This window comes from Cololabis saira, chromosome 2, assembly GCF_033807715.1.
Source record: "Cololabis saira isolate AMF1-May2022 chromosome 2, fColSai1.1, whole genome shotgun sequence".
In the NCBI taxonomy this organism is placed as follows: Eukaryota; Metazoa; Chordata; class Actinopteri; order Beloniformes; family Belonidae; genus Cololabis; species Cololabis saira.
The window spans coordinates 17,941,471-17,957,137 of record NC_084588.1 but is presented as its reverse complement, the minus strand read 5'-3'; the positions used below and the strand labels follow the sequence as shown (position 1 = coordinate 17,957,137).

The 15,667-nt window shown below is 37.9% G+C and overlaps 1 protein-coding gene across 1 annotated transcript; it reads right to left on the bottom strand.

The window, feature by feature from the left end:
• Positions 1-257: 257 nt before the first annotated feature.
• Positions 258-15,549, bottom strand: LOC133459246 (uncharacterized). Its single transcript, XM_061739121.1, has 15 exons — positions 15,372-15,549; positions 12,298-12,449; positions 10,835-11,025; positions 8,600-8,704; positions 7,197-7,335; positions 6,541-6,703; positions 6,228-6,360; positions 4,724-4,867; positions 4,405-4,442; positions 4,235-4,264; positions 3,961-4,127; positions 2,307-2,788; positions 2,068-2,167; positions 1,539-1,782; positions 258-1,059 (listed from the first exon to the last, which is right to left on the bottom strand). The coding sequence occupies exons 2-15, from the start codon at positions 12,427-12,429 to the stop codon at positions 974-976; spliced, it is 2,154 nt and encodes a 717-aa protein (XP_061595105.1). The 5' UTR covers positions 12,430-12,449; positions 15,372-15,549; the 3' UTR covers positions 258-973.
• Between the last annotated feature and the right edge of the window lie 118 nt (positions 15,550-15,667).

Below are 15,667 nucleotides of genomic sequence, written 5' to 3'. Positions count from 1 at the left end.
GTCATTAGACTTATGTTTATGTATTCAATGTATTTGGGTGCTTGATAAAATGATCATACATACCGTTCCCTCAGAGAAATGTACTGCAATAATAAGAACCAACATCAGTATTGTTACAGTACAGTTTTGTAACAAAACACACCAATACAAAAACTTTTTTTACATATGCATTTAATAATATTTTTGCACAATGTATAGTATAATAGAAATAGTATGTATACATGGATTTTTATATATTTCTATATATTTCTATATATTTCTATATATATATATATATATGGCCAGTGTTTATTATATAAGTGTTTGTCTTCAATATTTTTTAACAGAACTCTAAAATTGGAAAAACTTGAATAAATGTTTTAGCAAACTTTCTTAAATACATCTAATTTTTCCACAATGTTCCTGATAAATAAAACCTGCTTAAAACAGTGAACAGCAGTATTCAATGAAGGCAAATAAAGTGTTGGAAGGTGCCCACTCGTTATTCATCCACTGAATACAAAGACCAGTTATTTGAGCTGGAGTTTCGCTTTGTCATTTTTCTCCAGCAGAGGGCGCAGACACACTTCTGCCTGTATATGCCCGTATAGGCTAATAAATCCAGCACCCTTACTACATTAACACAAAACAAACAGGCAGTTTAATATTTTCTAATATTTTTTAAAATAATATATAACGTTTGCATTTGCTTATTAAAAATCATAAAAAAGTTTTTAAGAGGTACAGGGCAAGAAAAATAACATGGTACATCATTGACAGACTTGGCCAGTGTCCATCAGGCTTCAGAGGAGCACATTGAGAATAAAGAAAATCATTTTATTTCTGACAGTAATGTTATGTGTATATTTTCATTAACATCCAAAACAACTCAAATGTAATCATATGTGGGACTTGACTGCTCAGGGCCTTAAGTATAAAAAAAAATTGCATAGCTCCACAGAGTTTGACGGATCTTAGTCGTCCGGCAACATGTTCAGTTAAAGATGAAGTTTTGAAGAAGTATGCGGATAGTTGTAAGAATCACTCCCACTGCCATGGATGTGGTGGCCACTTCTGGAGCTGAACAATAAGAGAACAAATGTTAATACACTAAAATTGGTAAATAGTTAAAAGAAAAACAAAATCAAACAATCTTTTCTACAAACATTCACCAAAAAGAGATAGGAATGTCCAAGAGTCCCATGTGAGCCACTGCTTAGATTTTTGTCCAACGCAAAGCACTTATTGTATAGTCTGATACACAGTTCTGATATACACTGATAATTATTTTAATGATTTAAAGGAATCTTAATCAATTAGTTTTCACAAACCCAACTATGCTGTCATTCAGTGGGTGTTTACATTTGCAGGATTCTGTGACATTACAAACCCAGATGGGAGTAGAAGAACCCCCCCCCCCCCATCTTTACCTCCACTGAATTTCAGATCACACAGCAATTTTGATACTTTAGGAGTTGGTTGTACAAAGGTGTTAGGAAAATTTCAAAAGATGCACATCCTACAGCAGAGGAAGTGTGGTTCAGAAGATATTGTCTTACCATGTGAGGTGGAGGTGCTTTGAGTGGCTGCGAGGGTTGTTGTAGTTGTTGGAGTAGTAGTAGTAGGAATTTTTGGAGCAGGAGTGGTGACCACAAGGCTCACGGGTCCTGAGCGGAGAGTATACGTGCGGGTAAATACACTGCCAATCAGCATCCTCTTCTCTCTGGACTCGGTACACAGATCAGGGCACTTCTCGGACGGCATGGTGGCGATGCATAACTTCACTGAGCACTGGATATACATCTGTAAGTATAAACATCTACAGTTAACAGCCAGGACACAAAGTGGAAATATATTTCATAAAATTCTAACATGAATTAAAATCAACTATAAAAAGCCTTGAAAAAGATAAAACTTAAAAGCACACTAAAGGTTAATGACAATCCTTAGTTTCAAATGTAATGAAAAAAAGGGAATACATCCAAAGTATAATCAAAGCAATCTGTTCAGGTTGCTAACTGTTCATTACCTTTGAAACAGTATGTATATTATTTTACATTTTACGTGATGTGTGATGGGATTACGTACCATTGATCCACTTGTAATCATTGAGTCTAAATTAAGACGGTAAACCTTGGAGTTAGATTTTGTTGTAACAACCTCAAATGTGTTGTTGGCCGCCATACATCTAGAAGAGAAAGCGATAGCCATTGGAATTTTTATAATGTGCTTTAAAATCCGAGAAATGAATGATCTGCTTTGGTGACCCCTAAAGGGAAAAGGTAAACAATGAGTTTAAATAATGCAGGGAAGAAATGATCACTGACCCGTCGTTCATAATAGGATGACTCTCTGCAAAGTCTTCAGTCTCAGATTCAATACAATCGCTCACTACCATCTCAGCTCGATCCACACTGCAGTTAGACATCAAATGGAGATCCAGCTGCTGGATCCTGGATCCAATTGCAGACTCATTATCAGTAGAGCCCGTGGAGGTGTCATGGCTGCTTTTTCCTTCTTCTACCTCCCGACGCACCCGTCCTGGTTGTAGGTAATTGGAGCGTAACTTGGCATTAGATGTGAATTTTGCCAGAGGGCCTTCTCCTGGGAGGTGAATTTCCATCCAAACGCTAATCGTGCCGAAAGTCTCCTCAGGTGATGGTACGCCAATTTTATACTGCGGCCCTTTGACCTGGGCTTTTTGGAACCGGCAGGCTAGAGGGAGGACGAGGGAGGGCTTGCGGCTGACCATGGTGTAGGGACGCACGCTTTGTAAGGTGTTTGTATAAACCAATTCTGTACCAGCGTGCTGGGAAAAAGCAGAAAGAGAAGAGAGAAGATAGAAATCCGATGAACACGGCTTAGTGTTTGCAAAAGATATTGTCATGAATAAAGACATATTAAATAAAAGGTTCTGTACATTTCACCCTTGGTGAGCCCAGATATGAATCTTAGACATAAACCCAGCAGTACATAAATAAATAATGAACAAAAAGTATTATTTTATAATTTTCTTTAAAAACGGTTTAAGTGGTTTGCTCATTTGATTTTATGGTGTTGGCCCTAAATAGGTCAACGCAGCATTAGATTGAAAACCATGGAAGAGTAGAATGCACTTTGGTTATATCAGAATACCATATAAATGGTTGAAACAATAATTATAAAAATGCAACCAAAAAATGCAAAATGCAACCAGCTTTGGAATTCGTGTTTTTCCCCACCATCTATGACTCTGAATAAATGTAACATTTCCAGGTTTTAGACAGTTACATTAAAAATGATATAAGAAAGTGCAGAAAATATTTAGGAAAATCATTGTCAGCTGAATTCTTAAATTTTATAACACCTTCTATGGAGTTCCTCACAACTACATAGTTCGATTTATGAATATAGGAATAGGAATTTGCATATTGTTATTGCATAGTGTAAATGTATCGTATGTATAGAGTTATTGTGTTCAGACTGTGGTTATTTAAATTTGATGTTATTTGTTGTATTTATAATTTATTACTAATATTATTATCTATTCACTAATTTACAGGATTTGTATTTTGTGGTAACCGTATTCATATTGTATTTAAGATATTTTTTGTATTTATTTGTAATCTTTTAAGCATATAAATTGGGTTAATATGTTATCTTATCAATTAAAGACTATGGTAAAAACAATGCAATTCGATTTCTTTTGTCTTTTATGTAAAAATCTGATGGAGGGGCGTGCCATATAAAATCTCACCTTGAGCACTGCATTGAGTAGGACCACAAAATTCTGTGAAAGTTTCAATTTAAATTATTTCCTTTTATTGTTTTTAAGTAATCTGATTGCAAAAAAAAAAGACCTCTATCAAGACGTCCAGGATGAGGAGGACTGACAAGAGTATGGTATTTTTCAGTCTGTATCAAGAGTACCCTTTAGAGGTCAACCAAGTGTTGTGTTATTTAAAAATTATAATAAGCATGTCATGATGGGTCAAACTTTACCACAGTCTTTGTGCCGCAGCCATCCAAGGAGATGCGCGCAGTCAAGTGTGTGCTGTTGTATGTGACGGGGCAGGTGGGGCTGTTGAGCTGCAGCTCATCCAGGTTGATGTTAATGAGAGAGCCCACCGGGAGCACCAGGGTCATCTCTGTGTTGTCACACCTCAGCTCTGCAGTCAACAGCACATTATCTGAATTCTTGCACTTACACAGGCACGGTTGACACACAAAAAAAAAAACGAAAAAGAAAAACCCAGAAAGAAATATGTTGTCTCACCTGTTCCAGCAGGCAGAGTCCTCATTTCCCCTGGAAAAGTAAAGAAACATTAACTTTAATGGTGAAAATTCAAGAAAGCCCGTTGAGAGCCAGAGATGGATTACTGAGAGGTAATCCATCTATAAATGGCAGATTACTGTCATGCTTATGATGTTTGTAACTAGACTTACTTTGATACAGCCAGACGCATTGCAGCTCTGACTGCAAACTGGAAAGACAAGAAGGGCAGATCAGACTACTTCAAGTGCTAAATGTGCTGGTTTCATTTTTACGGTTATAGTTTTGTGCAAATGCAAACAATACACCTCGAAAAATTACAATGATCCCGGACACAAGCACTTTTGTTGACAAAAGAGTGAGGAATGCCGGGTATGTAGGACAAGTAAGAAGCTAGACATGAATTGGAGATCTCACAGTTAGAATGAATACAGCATATGCATTCAGTTTAGTGTAGCACGCACCGCAGGCTGTCATTGCATCATTACGAACCTGTTGGTATTTGCAACAAAGCAGATGGGCAAAATGCGAGTCAAGGTGTTTTCAGAACGTATCCAGGCCACATTCAGTCCGGTCCCCGATGTGAGGTCAGTCCTGTAAAGCTCAGGGGGGCCGACCACTGCTATCTCCGAAATGCTGTGAATACAGAAAGCAAACTTTCAATTATATTTCAATGGCTGTGTTAGTGAGGGCTGGCTTTATGATCCTAGCCATGCCTCATAAACCCTCAAAAACCCTCACAAATGACTTTGGCTCCAGATCGTGTGCCTCGCCTCTGTTAGCAGGGTTGTAAGAACACCCAAGAACCTCTTATTTCTCTGGAAGTGTTCAGATATTATCCCAAGGTAATTAGTAAGTCAAAATCCAATTTGCCTTAATGTGTTCTGTGATTTACTTGTACCCTTTAAATGAAACAAATTGTTCAAAGGACTGCTGTACACCCCACAGTGGAGCATTTACAACCATCTTGACAAATGCCTACCTTGTTTCAGTTACTAAAATGTTTATTCAGACTTGGCTAATTGTAATTATGGTCCAAGTATATTATACCATGGCAGTATATCAAACACACGAGAGCTAGTTCGCCCATTCACTACTCTATATGTCATAGACAGTTAATGTATGGTGAGCTGAGAATGTACATTCCTGACTCACTACTCTGTTTCACAGTTAGAAAATGCAGAGTATTTATAAAATCTGCAGGGTTCAAACTTCAAATTGTATCCTACTTTTTTTTACTATTTTTAGTATTTAAGGTACTGAGGGTGTGTGCAGGAAGACACCTGCAGCTCTCTGTGGTTACATCATTTTTAAACAACTCTTCTATTGTCTGTAGTGTCTGAAACCTACAGTATGTAACATATAGTATATAGCATCATATGCTATAATTATCTTTAACTTGCTGTATCCTCGTCATCTGACTTTGCTTGTGTCGCAAGGAAACCAAGAAGCTAAAATTATAGAAAAATATGCAGCTCAGCAAACATGCCTCTCAGCGTGATAATGTGAGGGCTTCCAAGTTTCAGTAACTTAAGGCTGTCAGGTCCTTACTACGTTGATCAACATACTGTGTAACATGTCACAGGTATTTAAAAAGGAATCATTTCCAAGAGCGTTTATAATATTTAGCCCTTAACCATATTTTTTTGTATACAAAATGATGGCAAGCTCTTTGTTGACTTTTCTTTCATAGTAAAATCTATATGCATCTCATGGATTTAAAAAGTTAGTTTGAAATCTAAAACTGGTCAGTGTAATTAAAATGAACAACGGTGAGAAAGTTCACATGAAGATGTCCTATAGTTTCTGTTAAAACATAAATCTCAAGGCTCCCTTTCTCTTTAACATGAAGTTCATGACGTCACAGGACTAAAAAAAAAAAAAAAAAAAAAAGAAAAAGGAGAATGTCTGTCTCTGCTGTATACTGGATGTCTTAAGCACCCCCACGAGCCTCTACAGTAGTAAGGATGACATTAAAAGGCTCTTCGTGATTTACCTCTCCAGCACTGAGTTGTAGCTGATGCTGAATTTCACCTCCTCGAATGGCAGAACAAACAGTACAGAGTTCTGTTTAGGGGCCTGTTTTATTGCCATGGTTTCCTCGCTGCACCTGGTCGCAGACCCTTCCACTGAAACAACAGGAAAGACATTTCTTTCTATACACGTTTCTTTATGTCATAGATATTTCTTCCTAAAACATTCGAATGGTAAGATAACTTCAAACGAGATAAATAGAAAATTATGTTTTTTGTTGCAATTCTGCATGTCTAAACTAAATTGTCATCTATCTATCTGGTCAACAGACTTACCACTGAGGGAGAGGTGCACAGGAACAGAGCTAAGCGGTTTTTCCAGGTCTTCGTTTTCCAGGTCTTCGTTTGCTTTGGGTGCAGGAATCACGTCTTCAGCCATCAGGTAGATGAAATACTGTCCAGGGGATGCATCTCCAGTGAACGCCACGGTGCATTTCTCCTGTTAAGAATATTTAAGAAAGCAGATTGTGAATATTTCAAGTATTTCAACAGCACAGGGACAACTTAAAAACGACAGCTCAATATTTCTCAGGAGGTTCAGATCACAAATGACAACAGCAAAAGATGAAAAACAGAGTATCATAACACACTGCTGCTACTCAGGGATTCAATTATAGAAGTTACCACTAAAGTTTTAACTGTGGTTACTCTTTGAACCTTAGATGACTGAAGCAGTTTGTGTAGGAGTTGACCAAAATACCTGTCTACAGGTGCAGGAGTCTCATTGAGTTATAGAACGCTTCATTACAGTGATTATCTGCAAAGGTTGTGCAACAAAATTTAAGTATTTCTGTGAAAATGTCTTTCTTTCAAAGAAAGTGTGTCCACATCTGTTATATTTGACATCAAGTGCTTCTGTGTGAAATTTTAAGTATTGTATATTACATGGACAAAAGGACTCTACACCCCTAAAACCCAAAAGTCAGACTTACCTCATCCAGTTCTATGAAAGAGTGCCGTGTGCAGTTGAGACACTCTCCCTTGTCAGCTTGGGCGAAGCGACATTGCACCCTGTCCCCGTCCAAGTCTTTCACTGACAGCTGAAAGCGGTGAGGACAGTTCACACGGGCCCTGATCCAAGAACGTAGCGTGGGTCAGCAGCATGCACAAACAACGTTTTAATAAGCTTGAGAACACGTTTAAATAAACGTAAAATCAAAGGTAGAAAAAACAAGACGTATCCCCTTTTATTTTGTATTATTCACCCATCTGACATTTACAAAGCAACAGTTCAACTCCAGTATTCATTCTTAGTTTGTTTTTGTCTGTCTACTACACTGAAAAAAATAAATCTAAGCGCATGTAAATATAACATATTTAAATCTGTGATATTTACAATTAAAAATGAAGTTTGTTGCTTTACGTGAATAGATCTAGTTTTGAACTTAATCTGCATTTGTTCAAAAAACAAGACATTGTGCATTTTTTCCTTAACAAGCAGTATTTATGTAATCCCAGGCAATCTTTTTATTTACACACAAACAACAAGCAATGATCTTGTTTTATTTACTTTTCCTTTAACAATTTTAATCTATTGGGCAGACTGACCAAAGTTTAGATGAAACATGCTTTATTTGTTTAAGTAGAAAAACCACAGTAGAAAATATCTTGCTTGATCTACTTTTAAAAATTAAGGTAACTTTTTCGCATGACATTTTTATGTAGATCAAGAAAGACTAGTCTTTGTATAAACTACTTAATTTTTAGTATGTACAAAATTAATTTGCAAGTAAAGTCAACTTAATTTTGATAAATAAAGTAAACTTAACACAATTAAGTTGACTGTACTTGCAAAATGTATTATTTACATACAAAAAATTAAGTAGTTTATACAAAGACTAGTCTTTCTTGATCTACAGTACATAATAATCTCATGCAAAAAGTTGCCTGAATTTTTTTTAAGTAGATCAAGCACAATATTTGCAACAGTGTAAGCCCAGTACAAGTTAAAGAGTATGTGTAAATCTTTAACAAATACCGGTACACAATACAGTGAAGAGGAAACAAGCAAACTTGTGAATCAGTTCTGAACTGAGAACTGAAGACTCAGTTAAACCCTCTCACAATGTCGCAATATTTGAATCTTTAGAAGTTTTTACCAAGGGTGTGACGTTTCTTTGTAGCACCAGATTGAATGAACGTTTTGAAAATGTTAAATGTGGCGTCTGTTCAGTACTATTGACTTCTTCAAGCATTTCAATCCTTTGAAGAACATTTGAGTTTGTTAACATAACAGGAGAAGCTAATTCAGCATAAGAAAATGTGTCTTACACAAAAGACTAATTTGCATCTTGGTTGCGGGGACATTTGCATGTTTTCTGTATGTTTGCATTACCTTAGTGGAGGAGGGAGAGCTACATAAGCTGGATTGTTGATCTTTCCACTGTTTGCCCGGATTTTTGGTGATGCATTTATCGACACGTAGAATTGCGTAGTTGACCTAAAAGTGTGAAGAAAAATGCACATAAGAGGCCGTGATTGATTTTGCCTGATTCAAAATATCACAGCAAATGTTAATAGACCAAATAACACCAAAGATCAATGTAACAAGAAACAAGGGCAGTATCACAAGCCCCTTTCACACAGAGATTCCGCAATATTGGTGTAAAGAAGTCCTGCCAATACGCCGCCTTTGTTGGTTCACACAGAACCATACAACGCCGGCATAACGCCGCTCCCGTCTGTAAATTCACACAGCATGCCGGCGTTCCGCAATCAGAGGCGTGACGACAGCGTCAGCGTCTAGTGGCATGCCGGCATGCCGGCTGTGTCATTCACACAGACCCCGTTTCGGCTCTGTGACTACCTCCGCTGCCGGCTTATTGGTGGGGCCACTTGGCCCCCCCATTCCGCCTCCGTGACTTTCACACAGAACAGCGAGGCGGCTTAAAGGCGCAACGTTCCCGCCTCGAACTGGCTGTGTGAAAGGGGCTACAGAAGAACCCAAGAGGACATGTTTCTGAGTGTAAACAGCTCCCCTACATACAAGCCCCTTTCACACAGCCAGTTCGAGGCGGGAACGTTGCGCCTTTAAGCCGCCTCGCTGTTCTGTGTGAAAGTCACGGAGGCGGAATGGGGGGGCCAAGTGGCCCCACCAATAAGCCGGCAGCGGAGGTAGTCACAGAGCCGTCACAGAGACGGAACGGGGTCTGTGTGAATGACACAGCCGGCATGCCGGCATGCCACTAGACGCTGACGCTGTCGTCACGCCTCTGATTGCGGAACGCCGGCATGCTGTGTGAATTTACAGACGGGAGCGGCGTTATGCCGGCGTTGTATGGTTCTGTGTGAATCAACAAAGGCGGCGTATTGGCAGGACTTCTTTACACCAATATTGCGGAATCTCTGTGTGAAAGGGGCTACAGTTAACCACATGTAAAGGTGTGATGTAAGAAATGAAGTGATGATAACAAAGTATTACAACAAGGAACCTTGTTTGATTAGAGAGAGACGTAAGCTTTTTCTTTATTACATTAAACATTAAAATCTCTAAATCATTAAATTAAATCTCTACTTCTTAAATGATCCTTCCCATGACATCCTCCCTCCCCGGAATAGCTTCAAACTTCAGGTCGGAGGCAACAGGTCTTTCGAGGGTGGAGCAATCCTCACGCCATATTTACATTTTCAACGATCATAAGCTACTTTAATTGAAAACAAAACAAAACAAAACATTAATAAAAATCTAAGCCCCATGAAAGCATCTTTTCTAACCACGGTTTTATTTAATTTTTCTAGTTCCTTCACAGACTGAGAAATGAAGATAGTTTGATTGACTTGAGCTTCTTCCATCCCTCTGCATTTTAGGTATTTTGCCTTAGGTCTTTTAAACATTTACGTCAAACAAAACTTTAAATAGCAACATATACGTCAGTTAATAATAGTTTCCTTGTTTATGAATGAGTCAATATGATTTCAGGCATAGAATTGGAAAACAAGGAGTAAAAGTCCCTCTTGTAAAAACAGTGAATTCGACCCAATTATCACAACACATATGCTGCGTCCGAAATTGCATACTTTCACCCAAATGAGTATGCAAAAACAGTATGTGAGATTTTTTAGTGCGTCCGAAACTAAAAATTAGTATGTACACAATAGTATGTGCTATCCATACTCCATTTATTAGTGTGGATTGATGGACACTAGCTAAGCAGAAACATCCCACAATGCAATGCAGCGGTGTTTGGTTGCTAAGTGATACGCAGATACGTATATGTCATAAGTATAATATTAAGTATAATAATATTATTATATAATATTAATATTATTATATTCGTATATAATAATATTATATAATGTCATCTTGTTTGGGCCAGGATAAACGGGAAAGAGCGGAGCGGTGCTGCTACTGCTGCTGTGACAGGAGTTGTTACCATGGTAACAACTCCTCCTCCCAACGGCAGGAAGTGCCGTGTGGTTCTGAGTGGTACGTCCCGGTCCCAATTAATGCGTACTACTGATATTTACTCAAAAGTTTGCCGGACTTAAGTATACATTTTGAGTATATACTGTTTAGTATGGCATTTCGGACGCACTGATAGACAATTAAACATATTCACCCATCTCTTACCCTAAAGTGAGGACATCAGTGTAATTGCTGGGGACAGTTTTCTGCCACTGGCGGACGCACCAGCCAGGGCTGGGCTTGGTGCCGGTGAAGGGCAGCGACGTGGTGTGGGCCACACAGTCCTCTCCTGCCCCGCACACCGAGGAGAAGTCAGGACAAGGAGAAGGGGCGATGGCGCTAAAATGAGCCCGAACCTGCAAGAAACACAGACAAAGTCTATCCTGTGCAGCTGCGGTAGTTTTCACTGAGATCTGAGATCCACAAAGAGTCAACTGAGCATTTCTTTTTCTTTTCTGCCTGTAGTGTATTTGCAGTTGTAATATACTACTATTCTATGACATATAAACATATTATCATTATATTATACTGCATTTGGATACTGTATTCTATAATAAAATACAGTATCCAAACATTCCGACAGTAAAAACTATATCATAAGTTTAAAACAACCTGACCAGAAATCTAAGAAAAAAACATATAAACCTACAGTTAGCTATCAAAAGGCATTATACTGTACATTATTGGAGCCACAAGCAATCGTGGTTTAAGTAATGATTTGTTTTTCTGGTACAATAATGATTTTTAGGCATCCTGCTAATTACAAGAGACTTCACACAATTCTACAATAAATGATAGCAGGTAAATGTTTTAAATGGACCTAAAAGTTTTTTCAGTTAAATGAATAATAATAAAAAAAAAAAAAACACTTCACAAATGCTTAATCTGGGAGAAAGGGATTTAGGATATAAATAATTTTACTACTGGTGAAAAATATTTTCATTTCTGCTAAATTAATACTTTATTCGAATCCTTGAACATCGTTTTTTTTTTTTTTTTAAATAGAATAATGCTTAAGTCTTTTAGACAATGTGAAAATAGTTTTGATAATGGACTGCATGACTAAATTTAAGCTATGAAATAAGAAAAAGTGGGGGTTTTTTGCCCATCGTTTTACCATACAGATATAATTGATAATAGTGGAGGAAAAAAAGCACAAAATGAAGGATGTGTCAATAGCCCCTTTCACACAGAGATTCCGCAATATTGGTGTAAAGAAGTCCTGCCAATACGCCGCCTTTGTTGGTTCACACAGAACCATACAACGCCGGCATAACGCCGCTCCCGTCTGTAAATTCACACAGCATGCCGGCGTTCCGCAATCAGAGGCGTGACGACAGCGTCAGCGTCTAGTGGCATGCCGGCATGCCGGCTGTGTCATTCACACAGACCCCGTTCCGTCTCTGTGACGGCTCTGTGACTACCTCCGCTGCCGGCTTATTGGTGGGGCCACTTGGCCCCCCCATTCCGCCTCCGTGACTTTCACACAGAACAGCGAGGCGGCTTAAAGGCGCAACGTTCCCGCCTCGAACTGGCTGTGTGAAAGGGGCTATTGTGTCAACCTGGAACCGAAAATTTGAGATTATGAAACCTTGAGAAAAAGCTCTTTAGGGAGAGACGTTACCCACCATGTTCCCTCCATCGCTGTCAAGAGGCACAACATGGACTGTGAGGCCCAGAGAAGAGGCCTCGTAGGCTGGTGCCAACAGCACCAGAAACAGGCCCTGCAACAGCCTCCTCAGCTTCAATCCACCCTGCATTTCACTTCTGTTGTCTGAAACTTTGGGGAGAATAACAGAAATGGAAACATTCAGTAAATGGGACAAACAACAAGATACATCTTGTTTTTTTCACAACAAGAACCTAAGAACAAATCAAGCTGCTATTAGAAGGGGTTGAAAGTATACAGTAGTGCATGAGGGGGCAGTGATTAACTGTAAAATAATCTTGGAAGGAAATGACACATAATAGTGTTGATGGAACCGTTGATGGAGGTGGCATTTATTGACTTCAGGAGCATTCCTCTATGCCATGAAGGAATGCTCCTGAAGTCACGTACCCATAGAGTCTATGGGTACGTGTAGCTAAACAGGTATGTATGACCCAAGTTGAAAGACATCTTGAAAGATGAGGTATAGAGGCAGCTGGATTAAAACTCCATATTCTATATTAACAACAATGACAACAACAACAAAGAGAAGGGGGGAAGAAAAGAGATTTGGATCACAAAAAAGTCTGTGACAACACCAAACTCTGAACTCTGAACTCTGAACTTATTTAAATGGACCTTCAAAATTCAAAGTGGAAGAGAGAGTTTAGCAACATTTTATACATGCATACTATGAGACAGGTCATAGAGCAAGCAGTCTACCAACCTGCTAATTTAGGAAGGCCCAAAGAAGCAGAATACCCTTTCAAAATAAATAAATAAAATAAACAAACATTTAGGAGGCAGAGGAAATTCTACAGTCGGTGTCTACACTATTTAAATCCATCCACAGCGTTCCTTGGTGCAGATAGCTTTTCCAGGAGAGTTTTCTAAACATTTCCAAGAGTTAGTACAAGTTTTATCCAACATTTATTTTCTTAAATGGTCACGTGTCCACTTATCAATCTAAATCCTGTTCAGAAGCCATTATATAATGGTTACACTACTAAGAGGACAGAGATCCAGCTTCAGGTGACGAAGCACAGACCCATGAATCCTGCTCCGTAAAGATTCTCACAACTATAATAGTAATAATGAGAATGCAGAAAGCAGTGTCCAGTCCTGGTAGACGGGGCACAGATAATGAAACAACACTAATTATAATATTACACTCAAAACCCAAATCCAGCCTGACATGTCATTAAGCTTAGATGCTCAAATGGCTTTGGTTGGACGAAATTAAATTTCCTATATCTGACATCATTAGACTTTGTATTTTATTAAAACTTTTTTGAAATTGGTAAAAAACAATCTATAAGCACCTTAAAAGTCAAATCAGGATGAATGATTGCTACTTATATTCTGGTGTCAAACAAGGTGAATTCTTGTGTTTGCTAGATATGTCAACATTTGTGAGAAACTCTTACCAACCCCCATAATTAGCTCTATTACATAAACGCAAAGATTATGACGGCTCATCAGTTAAACTGATTCATGAGAGTAAACTAATACCCAGGTCTGCCGCCAAAAGCCTGGCAGAAAATGTTAAATTTCAAAGAACACTCAGTTGAATTAATGTAATTATTCATAACTGAAAAATTAAATTAAGATATAAGAAAAGTGGGGGATTCTACCTCTAAGTGTAACAGGGAAAGTAGAAATATTAAGGTTAAATATTTTCTACTTTTTCTATTAAAGTCGGTGTCAACTAAGATCTCTTGCTTTTAAGGTATTAGACAAAACGATGCAAGCATTTTTATGGCAAAATAACAAGGAAAGATCCATATATGAAAATCTTTTGCCCAGAAAGTATGATGGGGTTGAATCCACGCAGGTTAAAGAACTATTACTCAGCTGCCCAAATTAAAACAATCATTTTGTGGATACATATTTAAAAGTAAATAATGTGCTTTAGATGGCATTCCCAGAAATATTACCCATGGAAAAGTACATCGAGGACTTTGGATTTGTTAGTTAATAAAAATATGGGTATTAATATAAAACAAAGTGGAATTGTTGAGGGCCGCAAAAAAAGGAAAACATGTTGAATTCATACCTGCAATTATGGTAAACAAACTACATTTATATACTGCTTTTGTAGACTATAGAGTTCTTAATGCACTTATAAGAGCCACATCCATTCATCCAACCCATTCATGCAACATTTCCATTGTCTATTGATTCCTGTTGAGTTTACAAGGTTTTGTCTCTATAGTGCACACAATCACAATGTAGGGTTTTAGCCCTATGTAACATAACATTATCATTTTTGCAGTGTATGATTAATATCAAACACTCTTTAATTCTCAACTCAAACAGATTTTTATATTGTCTCTGATTGGAGTCTTGAAAAAACAAAATTGTCTTACACTTGTGCCAGCAATGTAAAAGTTACTCCAAATACACATGGCTCATTCCCTCAAGGAGTCTTTTGAAATGTTTTTGTTTACCCTGTTAACTATCCAGTAACTAGAATATTACTGCATGATTTAATTTGCTCTGAAAATGTAATTTGATCATTGTAAACTACTTATTTCTGTTGAAGCTTTGCCAACACAAGATAATCTTTGTTTACAACTTTAGTAGTTTTTTTTGAGTGTTTTATGAGAGCAGATAAAGATATGAAGTCAGGTTGATTTTGGGGTAACAGGGTTTGTTGCATAATTTCAAACATGTTCACAGACCCCGGACTAATGTGGACATTTTTATTTATTTTACCTCATTTAGAATTTTCATCAGAATCATTCAAAACTAACATCAGCTCAGAGTGAAACCCTATGTCCAGTGTTTTAAAGGCTCCAGAAAGTATGTTGCAACACATGTGGGATCCTGGTGCGATAGATGTCCAAGTCCTGTTTCTTAATTAAGATTTACCTTTTCTAAAACGCAAGCCTAGTAAACATTTTCTCTAACTTAATTTGAGTTATTCATCTACACATGAAAAGCCTTCAAATTTTAGTTCGGGTTTTATTTTTGACTGAAACTCAATTTCAATAAAAGCTTAAATTCCCAGAAAATACAAGTACACCTGCAAATATAACAAAATCATTTTACCTTCACCTTTTCTCTCGTCTTTTCTCAAAGTCCGACCTGTGAGTGTCTGGTCGAAATGAAAAATCCTTGTATTTAAGTACTTCAGCTAAGGCGCAGCAAAACCAACTTAAGGAAACAGAATGGAGTAAAACTGGCTCAACCAGAGGTTTTAGAAGATGACACGCCGGGAGGAGGGGTTCAGGAGCGCGTGCACCTGCAACAACGTCATTTAAAATAACTTGGATGGTTTCCTCCAACGCGTTACCAGCCACTAATGGGTTAAAAAACAGACATTTTTCTAAATAAAACTAAACAAA

Bases quoted from the DNA above. Each gene is read 5' to 3' on its own strand.
- LOC133459246 (XM_061739121.1), bottom strand. From the start codon at position 12,429: ATGCAGGGTGGATTGAAGCTGAGGAGGCTGTTGCAGGGCCTGTTTCTG. The intron at 1,783-2,067 runs GTACGTAATCCC...TTATACTTACAG, and splicing joins TGATTACAAGTGGATCAATG to ATGTATATCCAGTGCTCAGT. The intron at 1,060-1,538 runs GTAAGACAATAT...CTTATTGTTCAG, and splicing joins AAGCACCTCCACCTCACATG to CTCCAGAAGTGGCCACCACA.